Source organism: Amblyomma americanum, chromosome 1, assembly GCF_052857255.1.
Source record: "Amblyomma americanum isolate KBUSLIRL-KWMA chromosome 1, ASM5285725v1, whole genome shotgun sequence".
NCBI lineage: Eukaryota > Metazoa > Arthropoda > Arachnida > Ixodida > Ixodidae > Amblyomma > Amblyomma americanum.
Genome location: NC_135497.1, coordinates 120,169,535 through 120,194,598, shown reverse-complemented (window position 1 = coordinate 120,194,598; position 25,064 = coordinate 120,169,535). Strand labels below are relative to the sequence as shown.

Sequence of the window (25,064 nt, the reverse complement as noted above, 5' to 3'; positions counted from 1 at the left end):
GTATTATGGTACAATGTTAACTTTATGTTAATATGTGGGTTCTGAATGGTTCTCGCATTCTCAAACTAAAGTAAAGGCTATTTCTTTGTTTAGTTGGCATCTGGACACTGTGGCATTTCTGCCTAGAATAATTAAATCGCGAAAAAAACTAATTTTGTGTAGCAACAATCGTGGTTTTAAGAGCGTTAGCTCTTACTCATCACATTTCAAGATTTCGTGGGGTCTGCTACCACCCTAAGATACAGTGCCATTCGTGGCAGCATCTAGAAAACAGCATATCTTGCATGGAGACTTGTAGCGCCATCTACAATAGCATTGTAGAAACAACCACCTGCCATGTGCCAATGATGACGTCTTGGTGCAATATGGTGGATTGGAGAGGAACTATGTGAGAATGACATCAGGGGACGAAATGGCAGCAGAGTTTCGGTTTCTCGAATCCAAGATGGCTGCCATTAAAATTGGCTGTGCCCTCCCATCCCTTTCCCCCTCGCCCCCCAAAATATCCTACAATGGGAGGAAAGCTGCCCGGTTACGGGACCGCTATATGTGTATACATTCGTTCCACTATATATACTCCGACAACAAGGCGCACCCATCCGGGGATAGGTGTGTACCAAATTTGCTAGGCAAATAAAGCCCTATGAGCTGTGGTATAGAAATAAAACCACCATTAAATGATAGATAAACACTGTATACATGCAATTACTAATTGAAGCGTTACCATATCGCGCTGCAAGCCGAATTCTAGGCCCACCTTGACCACCCAAACGATGCAAGTTCCGTTTCAGACGTATCTTGAGGGGTAAACCAAACAGCTAACGCTGATTACTTTGTCTTCCAGATGGTGGCGACCTTTCTTTTTTTAAACCACACTTTACTCACCCAAACACCTAGTCTTTCATTCCCTACTAATGCGTGCAAACTATTTCAGCATTCCAGCCCTAGTGGGGCTACTAAACCTCTGGTATCACGCCTACCTCATAGGTTCAATTTCTTCGCTGTTATAAGCTGCTTATGACCTTTCGAGTAAAAGCCTAATTCCCATTTTATCTTCATAAATCTCTTGCTTGCTGCACTGTGGTAAACATTTGATAATTTGCATTTTATCTCCTTTGTCACAGTTTATTGTCCTGGTCTTATGCTTTAACTTCTTCGTTACATCCCAGCTTGCATCAAAATAAATCAGTTGTCAACGAGCTGATTTTTTTGCAGACAGTTTTTGTTTCCTGTCTATTTTTGTTTAGTTGCTGAAGGAAAAATGGCTAGCGAAGATCTAGCCATAGCATCCAGAGCATTTTCATGCATTGCTGACTTCTTGGGGGCAATGGCTGGAAATGCGGGAGGCTTGAGAAGTGGTCCTGGGGGCAACAAGACCTGGATGTGTGCTTTTCAGCTGCTGATGGTGAGAGCGTAGTTGTGCTACCTATCATATTGGCATTTCATTAAGTGTAGTGTAGGACAAAACCAGTGACGGCACCAAAGGGAGGTGAGGAGTGGTGGTCACCACCCTAAAAATTTGCCAGGCCACAGAAAAATCTGTCAAACGCTTTGTTCAGACCCTGATGAGGAGGATGCTTCAAGCTAATGCAGTCCACATTAAACCCTTCAGCAGTGGTCTGCATGTTCATTTATTTTATTTTTGTAAAGAGCATTGCCTCATAGGCATAAAATCTACATAACATTTCAAGCCTCCCGCCACCCCGCTCTCCTGCTTCAGCGCACCACCCCACCCCTAATGTCCTGGCGCCATCTCTCGGTAAAACAAACTGTGATATCATATAGCATGTGGATATGTGGAGTGTTTTTATTCTGTGTAATTCGTACAAGGTTGATGGAAGCTGTATAGCATTTATTTTTCTTTAGGTTTAGCTGGCAAACCAGGCATTATAACAGCCAGAGAATAGTAATATGATTAATCAGCTTGGATGTATTAGTTTTTTTTTTATTAACTATCGGCACATGTTTGAGTTGCAGAGTGGAAGAGATTCGTTCTAAAAAACTAAACCCTGTCCCCACCTACTTTTCATTCTCACAGTTAAGTGACATTTGGCTGTCTGTCCTCATTATGCAAGCTGATTTGTTATTCATCGCCTAGAAGGGCAGTATCCTAGTTTGCTAGAACTTGTAACAGTTTATTAGTGGGCTGGCTGTAGAAAAACAGAGAGCAGTAAATGCACTTAGCTTGTTGGTCTATGAAATCATTCCCAATTCTGGTTTTCTTTGCACTTTTGACTGCATAATGAGTTGTTTAAGGGGGGATAAGGCTTTCAGCAAAAAAATTGCTTCTTGATCAGTTTGCAAGAAAATTCTTTAACTTATTTCAAATAATATATTAACTGTTTGACAAAATTTGTTATATCTTGGCAACATTTTTTTCTACAATATATTTCTCCCTTGATTTTTGTGAAAAGCCTGCAGAGTTAACAAAATGCATGGCACAAGACTGGTTCAACATGCATTGCGATTCCACTGGCATGCTACAGGTCAAGACATGCTTGGATTTTTTTTTTCCCGCAAAACAAAGTTTTCCCGTTTTGAATTTTTACTATGCAGTTGCTGTAGACATGTCTATACTGAGAAGAAAATCTTATACAAGAAATTTAAAATTCATAGAATTGGAAAACCAAGAATGTCTTGACCTGCAGTGTGATTCTAAGAGTGAAACAAAAAAAACGCGGTCAAAATAAACGAAACAGTTGCAAAGAAATTGGCTGCACAAAATGGACAACATGCTAGAAAAACAATATTAAGAAAAAGGGCATTTAAAGATGACCTCCACATTTACTTCTGAAAGCACCATGGTTGTAGTCCTTGATGTCCTTTTGAATTCGGTGTTTTTTGGCTGCCTCTTTCTGCACATGGCATGCTTTTCAGCTGGTTGTACTAGTCGGTTGTTTCATGCTAGCAACAGTGCACAAAGAGCTGAGCTGCCCATCCATGGCATCTGGCAAGCAAGCCACATTCTGCACATGCGCTGCCAGCAGAGCCTGAAGAGTTCGTGTGCAACTTTCCCCTCTGGCTGCCGTAAAAATGCAGCATTTCATGCTTTTTTTTAAAGGAGCGTCACTCTATGACAGCAGAAGTTGGACCCAAAACCAGCATCTTCTCTATTTCTCTATTTTATGACCCTGCCAAAACAGTATAATTTGAAACGATTGAGCAAGCTTAGCCAACTGATCGCAACAGCAGGCGTCACCTCATCGGCTCTCGTAGAATCCACCAGTTGCTAGGGGAAACCGTGAAAGAGACCCATGCTGATGTATAGCAGTCATAAGCGTGAGCTTGAAATCAACTTTTGATTTTTGTACCATTGCTCCTGGAGGCAGAATCAAGCTGGGGTGGCAGATTTAAACACGAGGAAACAAGCTTTCCACCTAGGTCGCAGCGCTACAAAGGTATACCATGTTTAAAAAAAAACGCCCATTTTTGTACCCTTTCAAGATATATAGTGTGCATCACTGCGATTGGTTAAATAATTTTTTTTGGAGGGCTTCCCAGTAGCATTGAAACTACATAAAAACTTAGAAAACGAGTCATACGAATAGATATTTCGACTTTTGAAAAAGCAAATTTTTTTTTCAGTTTTGACAGTTGGAAAGCTGCGCCCCTTCTTAAGGCATATCTTTGACACTGGGTATATGGAAGCGCAGGTTATATTGAGTTTCAATGATCATATAAATGGAACTTTATATTTCATAATTTTAGAGTAGAAACATATGACTTCATGTTGGTAATCCTTTGATCGCCAAATTATGAAGGAATCAAAAAGAAAAATCATTACCTCCACATTATGCTAGCTAATACCTATATATTCACATTCTAAAATCTGTATAAAAATTTTTTAGTGCCACTAAAATTTGGTAAATTGCTATGTTGCAAATTACTATGGGCATTTGGTCCTTCATGTACAGCTAGTGCAAGTTATGTGAAAAATTAATTCAAAAGCCTCGAACCAACCCAAAGGCCCAGGAACACTAGAAAATTATTTTGTCTAAGAAATGTGTTCATATTTTTCGCGCGTAAGTTGTCAGAAAATGAGTGACAAGTAGTTGTGAACAGTGGCTGGAAGTCACACATTCATTTCCCCTTTCTCTTCACACAGCTTCCTCACAGTAATCCCAAACATGTCTATCAGCACTGGCTACTGAGAACATGTTGACATCAAACCTTGTATGCATGCTCCATGTAGCAGTGAGTACACAGCGTGCAAGCAGTATGTCATGAATTCGTGACTATAAGTGTAAAAGGCTTAACAAAAAGTTTATTATTTATGTTTAGTTAAGTGGTTATCTGATTTGTAGCCTTTGTGCCATAGTAGGCTCAGTATGAAAGAAGTCTACATACTCTGAGTCAGCTTTCAGAGTAATTTACTGCTCTGTATGCATTGGAAAATACTTTTTCAAACACTGATGTTTGAAGTTAAGACCATAAGCTTTTCTTGAGGTTCTCTGTATTATATTTAACAGACTTGTGTATAGCAATTGCCATTTTCATGTCACAGGAAGGGCAAGTACAGAAAGGTGCTCTGGCATTGAAGCAAGAACGTCTCAAGTGGATGGACCGTCCAGATCGCATGATGAGAGCTGCTAGGCATTACGAAGGTGCTCTTCAGGTGCTCATACGGAAAGCTGTGCACACTGCAGAGAAGGTAAGCTCAGCTGAAGACAGATAAATATCTTGGTTTTTTATCTCTATAAATAGCCGTAAAGCTCATTGCACTTGACTGAGGTCACAACTAGTCTTGTATTCTTAAAAGCATGGCTTGTGCTTGAGGTGGCGATTCAATTATGTAACCCATGTATAATGGGTTACGCAGCTTAATCACCTTCACCTGATCCTTTTAATCTGATACCGTACATTTATTGCTTTATTGTATCGTTCCATCAGGTGCAATGTCAGTGCTGGTGGCATGTCTTTTGATGTTTTACTTTTGCCTTGACTTTTTCTTGGTTTGCAGTACATCATAACAGCTCCAGCTTCCCAACTGCCTCCTTTTGGAGTTTGGGCTGTGGCCGAATGCCCGGCAAGAATGGATCTATTTGGTGGTTGGACAGACACACCACCCATCTGTTATGAACTTGGAGGCTCTGTAATCAATATCGCTGTTTTGGTTGATGGCCAGGTGAGCTGCTGAGAGTTTAATGCACACGTAGGATTTAATTTTTTTGAAACTGCTCCTATTTTGGAACATGATTTAAGTATAATACTAGGTCTTTACGAAAAAGTTGCCTGCTGGGTTTAATACCTTCAAAACCTGTGGCCTGATTGGCTTGCATGTCATTTGACTGTGTCCTAGAGGTAATTTCTGTGCATGAATCATTTTCATCTTCTCAATCGGCAGTTGTATGTCATTGAGTGATGTGGCATGCACAGCGAGCTTCTCATTCAGAAAGTTCGAGTGAATTAATTGGCACATTTGCATTAGCATCACATTGGTGTTCCTTTTGGTGCGATAATTTTTCTGCATTTCAGATGAATGAGTTCAGACTCCAGAATCATTTGAAGGGTTTCTAATAATGAATGTGTCCAAGCTAAAAAAGGAAACACAGATCAGATTATTCCATCATTGCGAATACAACACTGGAACTGCATAACACATTGTTCAGTTGCATGTCACTGCTGATCGTGGAGGTAAAAATGACAGTGCACTAGGGTCTCCTCTCGCGGATGGCCAAATGAGATGCAAGCTAGGGCACAGGTTATTGATAAATCTGTTCAGACACTCTGCAGACAGACTTGGTTAGTGATTCACATTCACTTCCTTATTTAATTACTGCTGTACTGCAGCAACCAATACTAAGGCACCTGTCTTGAGCTGGCTTTAGTTTTTGACCACATTTCATGTGAGGACTGGACAGCCTTGTACACACTGAGGAAATCTAGGCTTACCAAAATATTCACTTCCTTCCCTCTACCACTCGCTGTAATGTCACTTGTAGTCTGCAGTAACTATGGTACGTGAAATGCTGCTCACATATTTAATGCCTCTTGTCATTGCTTGACAGAAACCAATTGGAGCCAAGGCACGAAGACTGCACGAGTATGTAGAACCTTTTAAAACCAACCACACTTTTTCAGATTGATGTCAGGAATGATTTCCTATAGTGTGGCTTTCTTTGCTAACCAGTAGACCACAGATTGTCATCACACTGCTGCACGACCTTGTTCCCGAGAAGATAGAAATAACTAGCATAGAAGACCTTTTGGATTACAGTCAACCTGGTGCTAGAGGTAAGACTGCTAAATAGTTGCATTGTTGGCTTTTTTGCCACTTTCGGGATGCTTATTAAAATATGCGCTAAAAGGCACTCTTGCGTCGTGAAATTTCGAAAGTTTCGGGAAGGGGCATGTATCAGTGGTTGCCATGGCTGTATCTGCTGACGTAATAGATTGAGTGAATGAAACTGTTCAAATTATAAAGCTTCTCAGTATTACCTGGAGGAAAAAGAAGCACCACAGTCTATGTGAGCACACCTCATCCACCACGGGATCAAATGCCAGGAAGTGCACATTTTATATTTGGCTTGGGTAGTGTTAAGCTGTAAATGTGAATTTTCGCTGTGGAATCATGGCTGCGCCACAAGGCTCTCCACTGTACACAGACTAAATTTTTTTTATTGGTACTTTTTTAAATTTCATAAATTTAATGTAAGTGAATGCTTGGTATAAAACTCGTATGAAAACTATTGTAGCATATCTTGAAGACTCGTCTAGAATGGCTGAGTCCACATTTTCTCCTGAACACGAGCCAAACCAAATACAAAATGTGCACTTCACAGTATTCCTCGTCTTGCCCATGGTGGATGAACAACTGCAGTGCCTCTCTTCTCTCTAGGCAATTTTGAGAAACTATGGATCAGAGTAACGGCCACCATAGCCTTTAGTTGTGGTCCTGCAATCTTGTTGCACAGTATTAATCTTTAGCCACATTAGTTGTGCTCATGAGTAAAGTCCTTGTAGTATCTTCGTGTTTAGCTTGTGCTTCTTCTACACAGTCACATGAGCACAGTTTACTGGTATAGCGTAAAATTCTATAGAATTTTTACCCTTTTCTTTAGGATAAAGCAGTGACAGTGATAGCCTTTCTGAACACTGCCTTCTTGCATTCTTTGAGAGCACCAACTTGAAGGACTATATGAGCCACGTTCAGCTGGATCTTATGACCACGCAGGGCAAATTTTTTAAAGCATCCACTGCCTGACCCTCCCGAGTAATATCCCCTTTGGTTAGCAGGCGAATGCAGAGGTTTTCGGCCACACTGTGTACTAACAGTAATGCCATTTAGCCCTGAAAGAGTCCTAAATTACAGATGGGGTCGATAAAGGCCTATCTTTGCGCACAGCTCTCTGTGTACACAACTTTCTGTTTGCCGTTGGTCAACATGCCACCATGGGGCTGATAGGTGCCAACAGGAACAAGTTTGAGTCTTGCTGTTATGTCTTCCGCATTGTTAGGTTTAATTTATGTCATCCACTCTTAAAGGTCACATTTGTGTACTGGGACTTGATGTTTTGGCACCTTGTTACAGAAGGCTTCAAGTGTTTCGTCAAGTTCAAATCTCTTGAATAAAGCAAAAGGTACAAAAGTCCTCATCAGAAGCTGCGAGAAATTGTTGGTGTCCAGCCGCGGTGACAACTTGGAGCAGTCAGCAATGCTAAAAACGTTTTTTTTTTTTTTTTTTCGTCAGTCATGTTTTATTTCCTTCAGTGTGAATGCCATATGCATAAGTAAATCGTGAAAATATGCCCCTTTGTCTTTTTTTGTTGTTGTTGCTTGACGCTGCCCGTTTTGAATGCTATCCCTTTTGTCCAATAAAGTCTTAATGGCATTCATACTTTATTGGCGATTTTTGCTGGTACTAATGAAAAATGTTTTGATATTTAAGCTTCTTTGTGCTAGCCATTGCTGCTAAATTCAACTGACATTTGGTTCAACAAAGCAAGCTTTGCTTCAGCTTCTCTTTTAGTTCAACAAATTTGCTATATTTTGATATGTGAAGTTTCTCTAATATAACATTTAAATTTTCTTTCCCTGATTTCATGCAACATTCTACAGTTGCACATGAGGCCAGTTTTCATCATGACTGGTCCGGGCAGTGTTGAATATGAGCCATCACCTGAGGTTCAAAGAGATTACTTGCAACATACACTTTAATGTTGTTTCATCATCTCTTCTGCAATTCCAGAGACGTATTCTGAACCTCCTTTAGCCATGCTTTCAACTTAAACCTTTGATGCCCAGTACTGCGAATTCGTGACGTGCCACTTGCATGCCGTGTACTCTTTACAACAGGAAGCTTACATACAAAGTTTGATGTCGACATGTTCTCAATGTACAGCGCTATCCAATCAAACTTCTGCAGGAACATATTTGTTGGATGAAAAATCATGTACCGTCCCTGGGCCTTCGAGTTATTTTCAAGACCTTGGAATCAGTATTTTGACACAACTCAGACTAACTGCACAAAATGGAGCAAATGCTAATTCTTTCTAATTGGTGACATAGTGATTCTCAAGTTTTAGTGGCACCAACAAGTTTTTGATTGTGGCTTTTGAATGTGGGTGCATTAGCTAGCATAATGTGGAAGTAATAATTATTTTCTTAGATTTTTTCATTGTTTCGGCAATAAAGGCTTGATGTGATACAACATTCAGTGGCCTGGCTAAAGTGAAGGAAAGTCTGGTAGCCCAAAATTTGTGCCTGCATGCTCTTTCATGTCAAATGGGATGCAGTAGCATTGAGGGTGCTGTTTTTATTGACAAGTCAGGGCTATTTTTCTGAGCACAAAAAAATTTTGCTTTGTTTTTCGATCTATCTAAGTGTATTGGACAGCTACATTAAGTGACACCTGAATGAACAAGAGGTATCGCTGTCTGCAGATTTCTCTTGCCCGTTGCTGTGTCTCAGTGGTGGTGGCATTTAGCTGCTGACCCCAGTTGCAACGGCTGTGCTTTGACAGCTGTTAAATGTTAAAACAGTCGTGTTCTGATATTTGGCAGCAGGTTAGGAGTCCGGCTGGTTGAAGTTAATTCGAAGCTTTTTATCAGGGCATGCGTCATAGCCCATAGTGTTCCTATGGCACATAAAGATTCATCAAGCATCATCACTGTCTGCAGGTTTCTCTCACTACATGCAGCTGCACTGCAAAATGATGCACAACGAAGTTAGCATGTCAGATTATTATTCCACTTCATGCCCTTGTTCTGTGGAGTCTATGTGACGATGATTAAGTGGCTGGGACACTGGATATAGGTCATTTGAAGCTGTCCTTTGAGTGTTTTTAGAAATAAACTTTGCTTTTGGATATAACGATAGTTTCTAGAAATAAACTGCAAGTACTTCCGTTTTTCTTCTATGGTTCAATCCCTTATCGTCTTCACTCGCAACTTTTTTTTTTTACATTGGTACTGTTTGTATTGCAACCATTGCTTTACGTATGACAATTTCTACAGTAATTACTCGTGCATCAACTGCTTTTACTAGTAAACCAGCCAAGATGAACGATACATGACTTTTGACCGCACAAGGGTGCCACTCGTATCAACTAAAAAAACTAGTAATTCTTCTGTGGGAAATAATATTCCCTGAATAAAAACAAAATTTGCATTCTGTTATAAGCACCAAAAAAAGTCCACCAAATTTTCAAGAAATTATAACTGAAACATCCAACCCCTATATCCTCATCAGACCTGTGCAAAAGGCAGGCCTGTCAATGTTAATCCTAATATATCTGTCAAGCCTTGGTGGCCCTGTGAATATACACGCAAAAGTCTGCAGCTGCAGGTCCAACAGTTCTTATGAGTTTTCTTCATGCTCTCTGCTTTGGGCCTCTGGACATACATAAACATGCAGCAATGTTTTATGGCATATATATAATTAAATACATGCATGTCAAAATGCGTATTTAAATCAGAATTCAAACAAATCTCATAGAAAAGTATGAGCGACTTGGGAGCTGTTTGGCAGCTGGTGGGAGAAGTCTGGTTTACACAAATCAACCAACTCTGAAAACTGCTCAGAGCGTGCCGCTATCGTCACGCACTTGTTGCAAAGCTGACTACATGGGAGCACATTGAATGCCCTCTGACTTCCATTCCAATGGCCCCATAGGCTACGGGAGTGATGCGTTTTTAAGACCTTCATAAAAGACAAATGTGCATTATAATGCATGTGGGGTCTGATGAGGATATATAAGGCGAGATTTGTGGCAACCATGTATTGTGTGCATGTGTACCCCTGTACTCAAGTTTGTGCAGTAAGAGTTTGGCAAAAAACAAAATTTCTTCATAACCTCAGCACATCACTTGAAATTTTCAGGATGAACTGTGCAGTTTGCTTGCCAAGGCTTAGGCTGCAATGCCTATGGGCAACAAAATTGAGCTTTCTGTTGATGTTGTGCTCCACATAATTTTGAGTGCGGGTTTATGTACAAGTACATGTATTTATTCCAAAAAAAGCTTTAGCCCTTCATTTTGTTTTGGAAAAAAATGTATTTAATTTTCAATTTTTTTTATTTGCTCATATTTCTCTTGTCATTCTGATTCTGAAAATAATTGTCTGATTGCTTCCTGGTTGCTATTAACACCTCATGTAAAGCCCTCACCCAAGGGCCCCTGAGGTATCTGTAATAACTAAATAAAAATGTTTTAAAGAAAAACAATGTTTTAGAGGAGGTTTCCCATAGGTAATAGATCACAAGTTCTGAAATGTGCATATTTTTTTAAGAGACACACCGTAACAAAACTTCCAAGTGCCCAGATGTCCGTAACTAGCATAGACAAGGTCTCATAAAACACAAGGACTACTTTAGCACGTCATCATCGTCGCCACTGTCATCATCGGCAGAGTGTTTCAGTTTCTGATTCAACAACTATGGCAGACTCACTCTCAAAGGCAAATTCGATGTCTTCAATATCATCACAGTCTGAACTGCTGCAAGCTAGTTCCCGAGTAGCTTTGCCATCGCTGGCATTATTCAGGCGTGCTGCGATTTTTCAATATCTGTCACCAAGCTGGATGCATGCCAAAGGCTAAAAAAACATTTTTCTGTGCCTTATAGTATTAAAAACCGAAAGCGAAACCAGTAGACGAGCCTACCTGGCCTTTGGCAGTGAAAGCAAAGCAGCATCAAGCTCAACAAATGTGACTTGTCATTGGCTATTGACACGTCCCATGATGAGTACAGCTCAGTCCTGGGAGTTAAAGGGTTAAAATAGGCCACAGTTTTTTTGCTAATCTTTCACCGCGGCTCAAATTACTTCTTGTGAGACATGACCATTTCTTCTTTGTTTTTATAACTGGCAGGTGCTCTACTGAAGGCATGTCTTGTTGGCTCTGGAGTGGTGGAGATTGACAGCAAAAATAAGTTGTCAGAGCAACTTCTAGCACGACACAGTGGTGGCATTGAACTACAGAGCTGGTCCAAATTGCCTCAAGGGTCAGGTCAGGGCAATCTTTTCTTTCTTGTATAAACTTGAAGTATACTTGATTATTTCTAGAACTTTATTGCTTGGTTACTACAGGCTTGGGAACAAGTAGCATACTGGCTGCAGCTATTGTGGCAGCGCTCTGGACAGCAGTTGGGCAAACATTCGACAAACAAGCTGTCATTCACTGTGTAAGTGAGATTTAATTTTTGTATTGTTTTCATTACACCTTGTGTGCTAGAGCTGTGTTTCAAATGTAAGAGGTGTGCCCAGTAGGTGATGAGAATTTCATTTAAGAGCTGTTATTTTGCAGATTGATGTTATGTTTCTCTAGGTTTGATACTTGAGAGTGCATGCAATGTTTTCAGTGCTTTCTTATTAGCCTTGCTGAAAATTTTCAGCTACGACTGTGTTCAGGAACTGTGTCATGGCTCTTGTCTATTGGCCACAATGTTGAAATGGTGCCCTTTCGAGTGTCCTCAGCTTCTGGAAGAAAATTTCATGGAGCCGAGTCTGGCCTTTAGGATGTATTTGAAACCAGTGAAGCTGACCTTCTAGCAAAAACTATATCAGTGAAGCACAAATTTCTACATTATCATGATGAAGACTGCATGAAATGGTTATTTCACCAAGCATATGCATACCTGTCTTCCTTCCTCAAATGATCCAAAACTTCCTAGTAAACCTCCATCTTCAGTTTGCCAATTTGATATAAATTTCTTGTGAAAGGTTTTGCAAGAGTCACAAGCAACAACACTGATTTCATTCACAATTTACTTGCACAAGTCTTGGGTAGGAATCTGAGATGAAGAGACAGTCTGCATAGTACCTCACAGCCTCATAATCTCGCCTCAAGAAGACTGGTTTGGTTTCATGGGGTACGCCCCGAAGCGACTCAGGCTTTGAAGGACGCCGCAGTGGAGTACTCCGGATTATTTCGACCACCTGGCGTTCTTCAACCTCATCATTCCACTCATGGAGTGTGGCTCACTTGCTAAATAATCTGATGCACTGTTACCCATTTTTCGCACAATTTTTCCATACACTTTCTCTGAACTAGCCTGCATTTTTCTTCATTTAATTTATAGTTTCCTTAAGGATTCGAAGACATTACAGAAGAGGGAGATGTATTGGTTTGCATTCGTGAACTACGAGAAAGGCATGCATAAAAGATATACAAAGATACAAAAAAATTAGCAAAGCATTTAAACAGTATGCCACATAATAACCATCTCAACACCTAGAAGCACCAAATGGAGCAGAAAAAGTTGCTAACATATATTGTGAGAAAAAATATTTTGCAAACCACAATAGCACATGCCAAAATGCATCACCATACCATCTAATGCTTGTTCTTTGGCATTCGGACCAGCGCTCACACATGCACATTTTTATTGCATTGCTCGCATGCATGTCGTATTGCTTGCTTTCGCAGGCTACACTGCTGAATCGTAAGAGGCTAGAAGATGGCACTTTCACAGCTGCTACCCAGTACTTCTGGTGGAGTGGCTGTGATGGGTGACACGGCCTGTGTGTGCCCTGCAGCAAGTGCTGCCCACATATGAAGGCTTATGGAGACAAAGTGTTTGCGCCTAGCCCGTTGTCATTTCAAATTGCTTATTTCTCGTTCCTTTTCATGGTTGTGCAGTGGTTCTCTGTCTGCTTGTCTGCTGTTTGCCCACTGTATGGTTTTCCATTGTGCAGTATGACTATACTTTGTTTCATACATAGCAAGCAATGCTCCTGCACTTCATTTTACCTTTTGCCACATTTTCTTCCTGTGACTCGAGACTTTGAGAAGTAATAATGACATATGGTGGCATGATACACTTCTCTTATGATGAATCGCTCTGCATTCGTCCGTGCCTAAAAAGTAGTGCACACTTAGTGAAAGCACCTCACAGCTTCTGTGAACCTCAATGCTAGCTCGTCATTTTATACCACTCTTTGTTTTCATCCAAACTCTCACCGTGGCTTCGAGGGGAACTAAGGATACACGTCGGAGTCGCGGCCGAGATCGAACCCGCATCTTTCAGGAGGAAACGAAGCGCATGAGCTGCATAACCCACTGCAGCCACCATGCCAAGAACACGACATTTTGGCTGTGCAAATGCCCTCTTCTGGCCTCCCTAAATTCAGCTGTGGGCCATGCAGAAGCAAACAATTTGGCATGCCCACAAACAAGAAAAAAAAACAGACGAGCAATAAGCAGCAACACCAGGTCAGCTAGCACTCGGGGGCACCTAACATAAGGGAGAAAACCTAGGAGTTTTTCTACATTTCTTGCTGGGTAAAAAGTCTCAAAGACATAGCATTCTAATTCTCATTTGTTTCTGGACACACCGCATGCATAATTGTCACAATATGAGGCATGATCTAGCCCCTATCCTCGTGCAAAGAAATTGTGAGGAAATTCTGGAAATTCTTCTTGCCATAGATGATGTTCTGGTAGCACTGTTTTTTGCATCGACTGTCCCGAGATAAGCTTGGTTTCTGCCTACAGTGTAATGTACAGTAATTAAAGGAGGTAAAATTTTCTTTCCTTTGTTTTCTTTTGTCTTTAAAGGCTTTTGAGGCAATAATCCTTTTTCCATGAGCCAAATATATCACCATATTTTTGTGGAGCTTTTGGCCAGGCATTCAAAACATAACATGGTTTTCCCTTTAATAGGTGTTGCATGTAGAACAACTCCTAACGACGGGAGGTGGCTGGCAAGATCAAGTGGGAGGAGTGACTGGTGGACTTGTGCATGGCTCCTCACAGCCTCATCTGCCACTTCATGTGGATGTCGAAATTCTGCCACTTTCGTTGGAGTTTTGTCATCGCCTAAGCAACCATTTTCTTCTTCTCTACACTGGAAAAGTCCGACTAGCCAAGAACTTGCTTCAGGTATAGTTTATTGTTTTATTACACCTTACATGTGCTATTGCAGGGAGTCGAGTAGAAGTGGGAGGGGGTGTTTACGTCTGCATCTAAAAGAAGGGTGATGTACAAATTTGCTTGAAGTGCACGGTAAGTAGAAACATAAAAAAAAAACGTGCTGGCACATAAAAAATGTTAGAATTAGTACAAGCAGTGGGACTAATAAGCATTAATGTTTAATTTCATGAACACTTGTAGCACACAGTGTAACTGATACAATTTAAATGTGGAGAATGCAAACGCAGTGCATTGAATAACACAACATAAAACACATCATACAAAATTATCACAATAAATGCAGGCATAGGTTGTACTGTGAAGAAGGACAGATAGCTGGGTGAGTTGTAATGCAGTAGTTCATTGTGTGTGGTACAGCGCGAAACGGACGACACGGACGAGCGCTCATCCATGTCTTCTTCTTTGTCGTTCGTCTCCTTCACGTTGTACCACCCACATATAGATCATACTGGAAAACTTGAGGTAAAAAAAAAATCATATTTAAACGTTTATACAGTAGACTCTCTTTAAGACAAACTTGAAGAGACCAGAACATTTGTTTTATTAGAAGTTAGTTTTAACAGAAGTGCCCTTAAAAAAGATACGTCAGCAGGCTAGATGTAACAAGGGAGTAATTACTCGTATAGCATCCACCCAATCCATCCAGGACGAATTTTTCTTTCACTACGAAGCTTCTGACAAAGCTGTATAGCTTTCCTTTGTAGCCGTATGGCTGCACTTGGGTGGATGCCAATGAGTAATTACTTCCTTATTACAAATTTACTCCACCTTGGGGGATTCCCCTAAACATTTCACGAGACTAGATGTGTGCACATGTATATTACATGAAAACAATGAATAAAATAGCTTCTCAGAGAGAGGATATGTGCAAATAGCATGTATGGCACTATGCATGAAGTGAGCTAAAAGGGTGGGGGCATGAAACAAACTCGCTTCATCCTACTTGAAAATGACATTGGTCTAATTTTCTTTTTTCACCGGCTCGTTTTTCTCACTGTATCCTACAGTGGCTGCTATTTAATTGTGTTTGTGTTTCTTACTCTTGATTTCCATCCTGCTCCAAGCGCTTCGAAGGTGCCCGGGAGAGTAGCCGTGTGTCTCTTATCTCGCTCCTTCGGCAGCATAGCTAATACCAACGCCACAAGCAGGCACACCATGCGCCTTTCCGCACGCCGCAGGCAAATATGTGTGCTGCGCCAATATCTGGCCATCTCTGCCCTGCAGTAATGCATGTTGCGATGCCGCATCTGTTGAAAATATGACCCTAGAGTTTTTAACCCCTTAAGGGCCAATTAAATAAAAATGTACGTTCCAAAATTGCCAAATTTTTTTCTGATGTGAAATGCTTCAGTAAAATGTTTAAAGCCTAAAAATATTTACTATGGGTGTGCGAATATCGAAATTTTCGAATACGAATCGAATACGAATATGAAGAAAAAATGGCTTCGAATATCGAATATCTGGTCAGCACAAAAAATAAATTCTGAAAAGATAAACAAGCAAAAATTGTTGCTCATATATTTTTCAAAATAGTGTATGGCCTTTGCAACTGAAATAAACTAAACTAGACTGCCTGAGCACCATATAAAAAAAAAACATGATGTGTGCAAAAATGTATACTACTTTATTGAACTGCATAACAGTATCCAACCTGTAATGTGGTAAGGCAAAATGCAATACATAACATGACAAGACTGGAAACAAAAATAACATGATGGCTAGTAAAACCTCATTAATTCGGAGTTCAAAGAACCGACAGAAATGCCCAAGTTATTTGAAGGTCGATTTACAAAATGCCCCGCGCCCCCGAAATACCGAAAGTGCGGTAGTCTTATGAGGCGGCTCTATCGTGCAAACACCTGTAATCCCGTGACGAGCACAGAGTTTCGGCGTGCTGGAAGACATCGCGAGATAAGCGAGATGGGAACGCGCATTGACGTCGGAATGGCGATACTGTTTCTAAAAAAGGAAAAGAAATGACGAGCGACGTGTCAGTCAGCGTCTGAAAGCGGCACGGTGCTGAGATTGGACTACTGGCGAACGCGCGGGCCGACAGCTGCCATTGCAATGGGCGAGTGGCCAACCTTAGAAACCAAAACTACGCGGTCAGGTTATTTTTTTTTTTTTTTGACAGGGGCCCTCCGAACATTGTCACGCCTGTCCTTAGGCCCACTTAAGAAGTGCATGGGTTACAGTACACTATGCAATACGCGGGATTTTTACAGGATCGCTTGCCCTGTTGTGACACCTCGACTCGCCCCCTTGGGAGCCTCACGCGAAATTCCGCAAGCACGCTTTCCCGCATAGCGCAGTTGACCAAAACAAGATGGCGGTGGTCACGCTCAGAGAGTTAAGGTGACAGAACGAATGCCATGGGTATGGGCACTAATTAGATAACATATTACGGAAGGATAAAAAAATAAACGCGCCTTTGCGTTGCAATTGTTAGAAGCGGGTCGTTCCCCATGTTCGCAGCAGGCGTGGTATGTGGGAAAGCCCACTTGCGTAATTGCGCACAAGGTCAAGCCTAGCGGCATCGCAATGCGATCGGTCCACGCGATAAACGACGGAGAAGAAAGAGAACAGGGCCTTTATATTGTTTTCCTGGAACTTTAAACTCTATATTCGGATAATTTGCCCAGATATTGCGCTTTTGCAACAATCAGATTTACGAAAGTCGGCGCGGTATACGATCGCTGCCAAGTATTCGGGAATTTTTGAATATTCGGAAATTCACGAATATCAGTTCTCGAATACGAATATGAACCGAATATGAAACATATTCGACAATTCGTATTCGAAATTTCGAATATTCGCACACCCCTAATATTTACAGAAACAATTTACGGCAGTAATAATCTTTTATTAGTCATTACTTGCCCCCCCCCCCCCCCCCCCCCCCGTTTAATACTCCGTACTGAAGGCCTTTTAGGTGCATTATCATATAAAAAAATAAATTCTTCAAATTCCAGAATGTGTTGGCTTAGAATTGCCGTGCAAAAAATTCACAATTGCTTCATAGTTGCCTTCAAACTAGATGAGTCCGCCATCTGTATGATAGCGTTCAAAGCATGGCACGGCGCAGAGGGCCTTCTGGCACCACCTGTGCCTGATCCGCATTTCCTTACAGATTTTTGCATCTTGCCTCATGTAGCACACTATACACAGCGGCCTGTTGGTTCTTTCTTCTTCTCTGTTGGCGGGTTGTGGAACGGAGAGTGGCTCTCACCCAACTACTTCAGGGGACGTCCTGGCTGTCCTTTCTTCTTGGCACTGCTGTTATTTGAGTACTTGCTGATGGTCTCCTCAACAAGTTGCAGCCGGTACTCCAGATAAAATGCTCTGCCTCCTGCTTTCTGATAGAGGACGAATGAATTGTAGGTCGCCTCATCCAATAATTGTTGGAAGATCTTCTTTCATTTCCATGGCACTGAATAGCTGGCCAGCATTTCATCTGTCCTGTCGACTCCTCCCATTGTATGGTTGCAATTCATGATAACTTCTGGCTCGTGGTTTGGTTGCCCATTTTGTCAATGAATGGCACTATTTCAGCACTGTGTACAGTGGATAAAGCCGTTACCAGCCTTTTATTCATCCATTGTATAGCCAAACACTTGCCCCGTTGAAAGGCATGTATCTCTCCTTATTTGAGATTTCCCCTAGATAAACCAGGAGGAAGGTCTTTGCGAGTCACTCGTGTTGCGCCATAGATATCGGTAGATCTCTTCTGCAAGAAGTCAACCAGTTCCGGAGATGTGTAAAAGTTGTTGGCTGTGATGCAATAGCCCTTGTGTAGGAAGGGGCTGTGCAAGCTTAGTACAACTTTCGTCGCCGTTCCGAAGATATCTGTTCCTACTGACGAGCTCTCCAGGTTGTGCCTTTCCCTGTATATATTATTGAGTTCCAAGCCATGCAACCCTAGTAAGCCGAGCACCAGGCTGGGGCATAGCTTGTACCCATTTTGTGGAAACTAGTGGGTACCTGGCCGACAGCGGGAGTCGAACCCACCACCTCCCGAAGCCAAGGCAGGTGCTCTACCATGAGGCGCTCTTGCTATCTTTCTGTCTTCCTGTGTTCGTTCCCTTGCACTATTCAAATTTACCTAGGGGAAACCAACCAAGTGATCTCACTTGTTCATCTTATCTGAGAATTCTTCTTAACTGGGTTTGTCTTAACGGGAGTCTACTGTATCTGCATCTTATGCCTTCCTTGTGAACTCGCCCAGAAGAAAGCAGTTGACTTGAATTTTTCTTTTAAACTGAACGATTAAAACAGTTATTGGATATTTAGCTGTAATAAAACTAACAGTAATAAAATGAAGAACCACAACTGCATGGTATGACGCAAAAACGTGCAACCATGTGATAGTTATATCTTCCTCTGTTCTTCAGTAGAGTGAGTTCTTGGCTAGTTGGTATTCTTGATTGATGCTCATATTTTTCTGCACAGCGCTGTGTTTGTCCTTCTTCTCTTCCTTCTTCCTTTCTTTAGCTGTGTGCCGTTCCACAGAACAAATATGAGCCTCTTCCTCTGTTGTTCTCTGTTGTAGCCCTTTGCTTCAGTAATGCCTTACAAGTAGCCTACAGCTATGTGGTCTCAAGTTTAGTTAGTCTAGCAGATTTTAGCGCCAAAATCTGTATTGATGTACCTTCCTTTGTTAGTGCAGCAGATTTTGGTGCTGAAGCCTGTACTTTAGAACTGTTCCTCTTTCAAGTTATTAGTAGACAGCATTTCACTGCGAAACTATAGACTTCTTTTAGTGTATGTGTACATATTAATGCTCATGGTACTGTCAGTAGCACTTGAAGCTGCAGTGAATAGTGGCGGTATACATTTTCTGGTGCTTGCAACTTACTGGTAAATGAATGTCATCATCCAGACTGTCATCCGGAACTGGTACACCAGAGAAACCAAAGTTGTATCATGCTTCAAGAACTTCTTCACCTGTGCAAGACAAGTGTAAAAGAATCTTTCCTACAAGGCAAGGTTAACTCTAATCCCAACAGTCTTGTGATCACTTTAGCAGTTGCCAAAGGTTGTGTGTGTGGCCATATTTTCAGGGTTGTTTTGCTAGGCAGCTGAATTATGAGGCCAAAAGGACAAAAGTTCTGAAGCTCAAGTTTACATGGCTTTTGGTGACAAAAGTTTGGCCTGAAAGTTTCAGTGCCTTTTTCTTTTATTTATTTTTCTCATGCTGAACATGTTTTGGTTATGCCTTTTACATGCAGGTTTCATGGCCCTGTTTGCATTCAAATGTGGCATAGCTGCATATGATTATGTTTTTCCAGCTGTTACTTTGCTACTTGTGCCCATTTGCAGGAATGTGTTTTAGGGCATGGTAGCAGTTTTGTCTATGCAAGAAGAAACCTGATGTTAGTCATATGATGTGGTCATCATGCCATTTCTTGTTTCAGAAACAAGCTACTAATGGCGTGTTCTTTTCACTTTGCGTGTGATGTTTCTTGCTAATGGACGGTTACTTAAACAAGTGTTTGTCGCGTCGAATTTTTTTTTTCCCTTTTTGACATTTATTGGAACTGAATAAGCCAGCGCATGGTGCTGAATTAAAATTTTCAGGTGGTCACACAGTTTACTGTCTAAAAACAACGACAACTATTTCTTAAGCTGGGCAGTTGAAATCATTGGAATGTTTGATAATAGCAAAAATTTTCATTTGTCGTTCATGGTGTTAAGGTTAAGTTTCCAATTTCTTCTCCTTTGTTGTAGTTATGCATGTTTTTCAAGGCTTGTGGCGTGCACATAAGTTAAACACCCACCATTTGTAGTTTACTGTGTTGTCTTGTATTCTTTTTTCTCATAGCTTCCCTGACTGTTATTTATTAAGTCCTCTATTCATTTTGCGTACTTTCTATTTAGAGTGTTGCTATCTCTGCTTGAACACAGAGAGCAACCTTTCTGTTTGATGAGCTCCTTGAATAGCAAGGAATGAAAAAAAAAAGTGTGAACAAGCTGTAAAAGTGCATTGTAGATCACTACAGGTGGTCATACAAGCCCTGCTTGTTGAGTTACTTTGGCTATCTTCCCACAGGGGACCTTGAGGCAATTGGCAAGTGGCTGGACCATTACTGGCAGTTGAAAAAGATTCTGGCTGTTGGCTGTGAGCCATCATTCGTCGCACGCCTCATGGGGCTTCTAAAACCATATGTGCATGGCCAGCTACTGCTGGGTGCAGGCGGTGGTGGCTTTCTTGTGCCCTCACCAAGGAGCCGTGCCAGGCAGGCTTCATTCAGAGGCTTTTGGACAGATCACAGGTAAAAAGGCTAATGCTATAGTACTCCACCATTTGTGATGTGGATTGACTGCACTTCTATGTTCTTCTATGTCTTTCTACTAACAGTGAAACGTTTTGCATCCTAAACTGAACTTGGTTTGCTGGTTAGTCACATACAGTGGAACCTCGTTAATTCGAAGTCCGTCGGACCGCGAAAAATCAACGAATTAACCGGGTTTTCGAATTATCAAAAATGGACGAAAAACGAGAAATAAACGTACAAAACGTGGCTGTATCAATACTGCGCCTTTATTTCGCCTGAAAAACGGTCACTTGAAGTAGTCATCGATGCGCGACTGCTTGGCGCGGTAGTTAGCCGCACCGTAGGCTGCGTCCTCCAGTCTGCTTACAGTGCGCAGCAATTCGCTGTTACCGCCGCTACACTCCACAAAACTGTGCACAACGTTCAGCGACTCGACGACTGCAGCTAAAGCTGGTGCTCGGGCGGGCTCAACATCGCCTTCAACTTCGCTGGAAGGCCCGTTGTCACATATTTCTCCTTCCAAGTCGGCATACGACGTTTGGGCATCAAGTTCGGCGCTCAAATAGTCCGCAAAGGTCAATCCGTTGCTCCCGTCGCCGCTTTCTCGTCGAAGTCGGTCATGCGCGCACACAATAACTCTCCTTCATCATCCAGTGTGCAGCTGGCATCAGATGCATCCTCGGGACTGACATCTTGTTGCTTGGAAAAACCGGCGTGCATAAAGCAACGCCTGATCATATCTCCCTCCACCTGCTTCCAGGCGTACACGATTAGGCAAATGGCACCCAGTAGGTCCACGGAATATTGCTTACTGTTGTCGTAGCACAACAAGATCCTTTTAAGTAAATGGCAGCGATAAATCTTCCTCGCTTGCAGAATAACGCCTTGGTCCATAGGCTGCGACAGAGCTGTAACATTCGGCGGCAGGAAGACAAGCCTAACTGCTGTCAAGTTCTGGATGTCGGCGTGGGCTGGGCAGTTGTCAACAACAAAAACAACTTTTCGTCCCGCGGCAGCAAACTTACGGTCAAGGTGCCTCACGTACTCCTCGAACAGCGCTGCCGTCATCCAAGCCTTTTTGTTGCTTCTGTACAGCACGTCATCTTTAGGAGGAAGTCGTGCGTTCTTGAAGCACCGAGGCTTCTCCACTTTTCCTATGATCAGCAGCGGCAGTTTGTGACTGCCGGACATATTCGCACCAAACAGAATGGTTATTCTGTCCTTGGGTTGTTTTTTTCCCGTGACTACCGCATCCTTTGGGGCAAACGTCTTCGTAGGCAGCATTTTGTAAAACAATGCGGCCTCGTCCATGTTGTAAACATCGTCCTCCGCGTACTGCTGAAGCAGCGGAGCCAATGTATGCCTTTTCCAATTCTCGACAACATTTGGGTCGACGCTCCCGCTTTCGCCGCACACTGTCACGAATTTGAGGTTATTGCGGTCTTTAAATCTGGACAACCAGCCGTTGCTGCACTTAAATGCTTCATGGCCCAGCCGCAGTGCAAGCTCATCGGCCTTTTCGCGCAGCAGCGTGCCGTTCACATGCAGGTGTGCTGCATTTGCATGCTGAAGCCACTTTATCAAGGCGTCTTCAACGTCCGGATACGTAGGAAAACGAATCCTTGTCCGCTTCGTCGAATGCGTCTTCCCGTAGGCCTCGAGGATCTTCGTCTTATTTTTCAATATAGTCGAAAGGGTCGATAAAGGCACCTTGTGCTTTTCCGCCAACTGCGTTTTGGAGCTCGTCCATTTTTCAGCCTCCTCAATTAGGCACACTTTCTGGCAGAGAGTCAGAGTTCTGTACTTCGGCATTTTCTTAACACCAACACCGCGCACGTGGTCAAGAACTAGCAGAGCACAGTACTCGCCTGGTCGCGGCACCGAACAATAAAGAACAACGAGCAGTGCCTGCCACAAGCGAGACAAACAACAAAAACGGAAACGGAACCAGAAAATTTTTGACCTAGAGGCACCTGCTTGTTGCTTTGTCAACTAAAGCTAGCCCCCAAAACCGGTGCAGATCACTGAGGCACAACAAAGCACCGGAAACAGGATGGATGGATGGATGGATACGGCTGAACCCTTTACATCGGGCGGTGGCTCAAGCCACCTAGCCATGTCTTGTGAAATTTTACTCCTGTCTTGCTTTTAGCCACCAATCAGATAACCTTCGCTTGGTTACTTCTAACCTCTTAAAATCCACTTTGCCTTCACTATCCCTAAACCCCAATGCCTTGGGTAAGTCAGCCCCGCTGCCTTCCACTGTAGGGTGAAGCCCTTTACAGAAAAGTATCAAGTGTTCAGCCGTTTCCTCCTCCTCTCCGCACGCAATGCACAAAGTGTCTATCTCCTGGTACCTGACTCTATACTTCTTAGTCCGCAAAACTCCAGTCCTGGCCTCAAACAACAAAGAACTTCCCCTACAATTATCATAGATATTTTCTTTGACAATTTCCTGTTTAAAGGTCCGGTATGTTTCTAGTGCCGATTTCGTCAGCATCCCTGTTTTCCACAAAGCTCTCTCTGTTCCTTTAACCTTTTTCTTAACCGATAATTGCTGATTTGCCCCCTTACTGCTGTCCAGATATTTGCTTGTCAATTTTCTAGTTCGCTTTCTCCATTTCGTGTCAACATTCTTTATATACAGGTATCTGAAAACTTTCCTAGCCCACCGCTTTTCCTCCATCCTTCTCAATCGTTCCTCAAATGATATCTTACTGCTAGCCTCTCTGCTCTCGAAAGACGCCCATCCCATATCACCCTGTACCCCCTGATTTGGTGTATTGCCATGTGCTCCCAAAGCTAACCTCCCTACTCCCCGTTGCCTAATTTCCAGCCTTGCTTGAACATCTGGCCTCATACACAGGACCGCATTCCCGAAGGTCAGGCTAGGGACCATCACCCCTTTCCAGATCCCTCTTACCACCTCATACCTATTGTAATTCCACAGTGCCCTATTTTTCATGACAGCTGCATTCCTACTAGCTTTATACATTACATATTTTTCATGCTCTGTCAGATACTCAACACTGTTATTTATCCACACCCCAAGATACTTGTACTCATTCACTACCTTTAGCACGAACTCCTGTATTCTATGCTCGCCGCCCTCTTCATTAAATGTCATGACTGCAGATTTTTCCTTACTATACTTGAAGCCTAATCTATCTCCCTCTGTACTGCATATGTCTAACAACTTCTGCAGGTCTTCCTTGTTGTCAGCCATTATCACTATATCGTCCGCATATATTAGTCCCGGTAATGTCTGTTTAATCAATTCCCCTTGCTTGAAAAAAGATAGGTTGAAACTTAGTCCACTCCCCTCTAGCTTGGCCTCCAAACCTTGCAGGTACAACATGAACAACAAAGGGGACAGAGGACATCCTTGTCTAAGCCCCCGCTGTATCTCTACAGGCCCTGATACATTTTTTTCCCATTTTATGAGCACTCTGTTACCTCTATATATATCTTTTAAAAGATTAATTACTCCATTTTCCACATCCAATGTGCCCAATATGTCCCACAAATGCTCCTGAGTAACGTTGTCATAGGCTCCCCTAATATCCAGAAATGCTAGCAATAAGGGCGTATGTTCCTTTTCCGCAATTTCTATACACTGTGTCAATGAAAATAGATTGTCCTCCAACCTCCTTTGTTTCCGGAACCCATTCTGTAGTTCCCCTAACACCCCCTCGTTCTCCACCCAAGCCTGCAGTCTATCCTTTATAATTTGCATCACCACCCTGTAAACCACAGACGTCACTGTTATGGGGCGATAGTTACTTACGTCTGCTTTGTCCCCCTTTCCCTTATATATCATGTTCATTCTACTTAATCGCCATTCATCGGGGACTTTCTCATCCACTATCATTTTGTTCACTACCTGTATTAATGTTTGCTTGGATTTTGGTCCTAACTTCTTTATCAACAGGAAGTTGATTTAAAGTGCCGCCTGGCTTCCACTCCGGCAACTATACTGGCCTCAGAGACTGGCATTATGGAAAAATCACGGAGGCCATGGCTTAAATTGACGTATTATCCGGATGAGGGCGCGCTGGCTGTTCAAATTATCCGGCAAAATTTGCATACAAACTGTTGGGACCGCCGAAAACCTTCGAATTACGCGGGATTTCGAATAAACAGAGTTCGAATTAACGAGGTTTTACTGTATATAGGCATTTGAATGCTTTGGCCACAGGTACAAAAAAATTCTTTTTGCTTACTTCTCACTTGTTTACACTTGAAGCTGACACAGAGATTGCATTGTGATGTGTATTTTGCTTGGATTAATGAATAATTTTTCTTGAAGCAGAGGTGGAGCTTCATGACACGGGAAATGCAAGCAATGCAGGTGGGAGGGGATTAAGTCAGTCAGGCCATTAAGGAAAGGCACTAAAAGTGTCCTAAGACACTTTTTTG

The 25,064-nt window shown here is 42.2% G+C and overlaps 1 protein-coding gene across 1 annotated transcript in view; it reads left to right on the top strand.

The window, feature by feature from the left end:
- Positions 1-25,064, top strand: part of LOC144113554 (L-fucose kinase-like) — a 58,855-nt gene that overhangs the window by 25,889 nt on the left and 7,902 nt on the right. Inside the window, 11 exon segments of the mRNA XM_077646688.1 lie at positions 1,248-1,405; positions 4,505-4,651; positions 4,961-5,125; positions 6,009-6,043; positions 6,134-6,234; positions 11,308-11,445; positions 11,526-11,620; positions 14,101-14,319; positions 19,250-19,298; positions 19,301-19,351; positions 20,420-20,642. Of these exon segments, the coding sequence (XP_077502814.1) occupies positions 1,248-1,405; positions 4,505-4,651; positions 4,961-5,125; positions 6,009-6,043; positions 6,134-6,234; positions 11,308-11,445; positions 11,526-11,620; positions 14,101-14,319; positions 19,250-19,298; positions 19,301-19,351; positions 20,420-20,642 (1,381 nt within the window).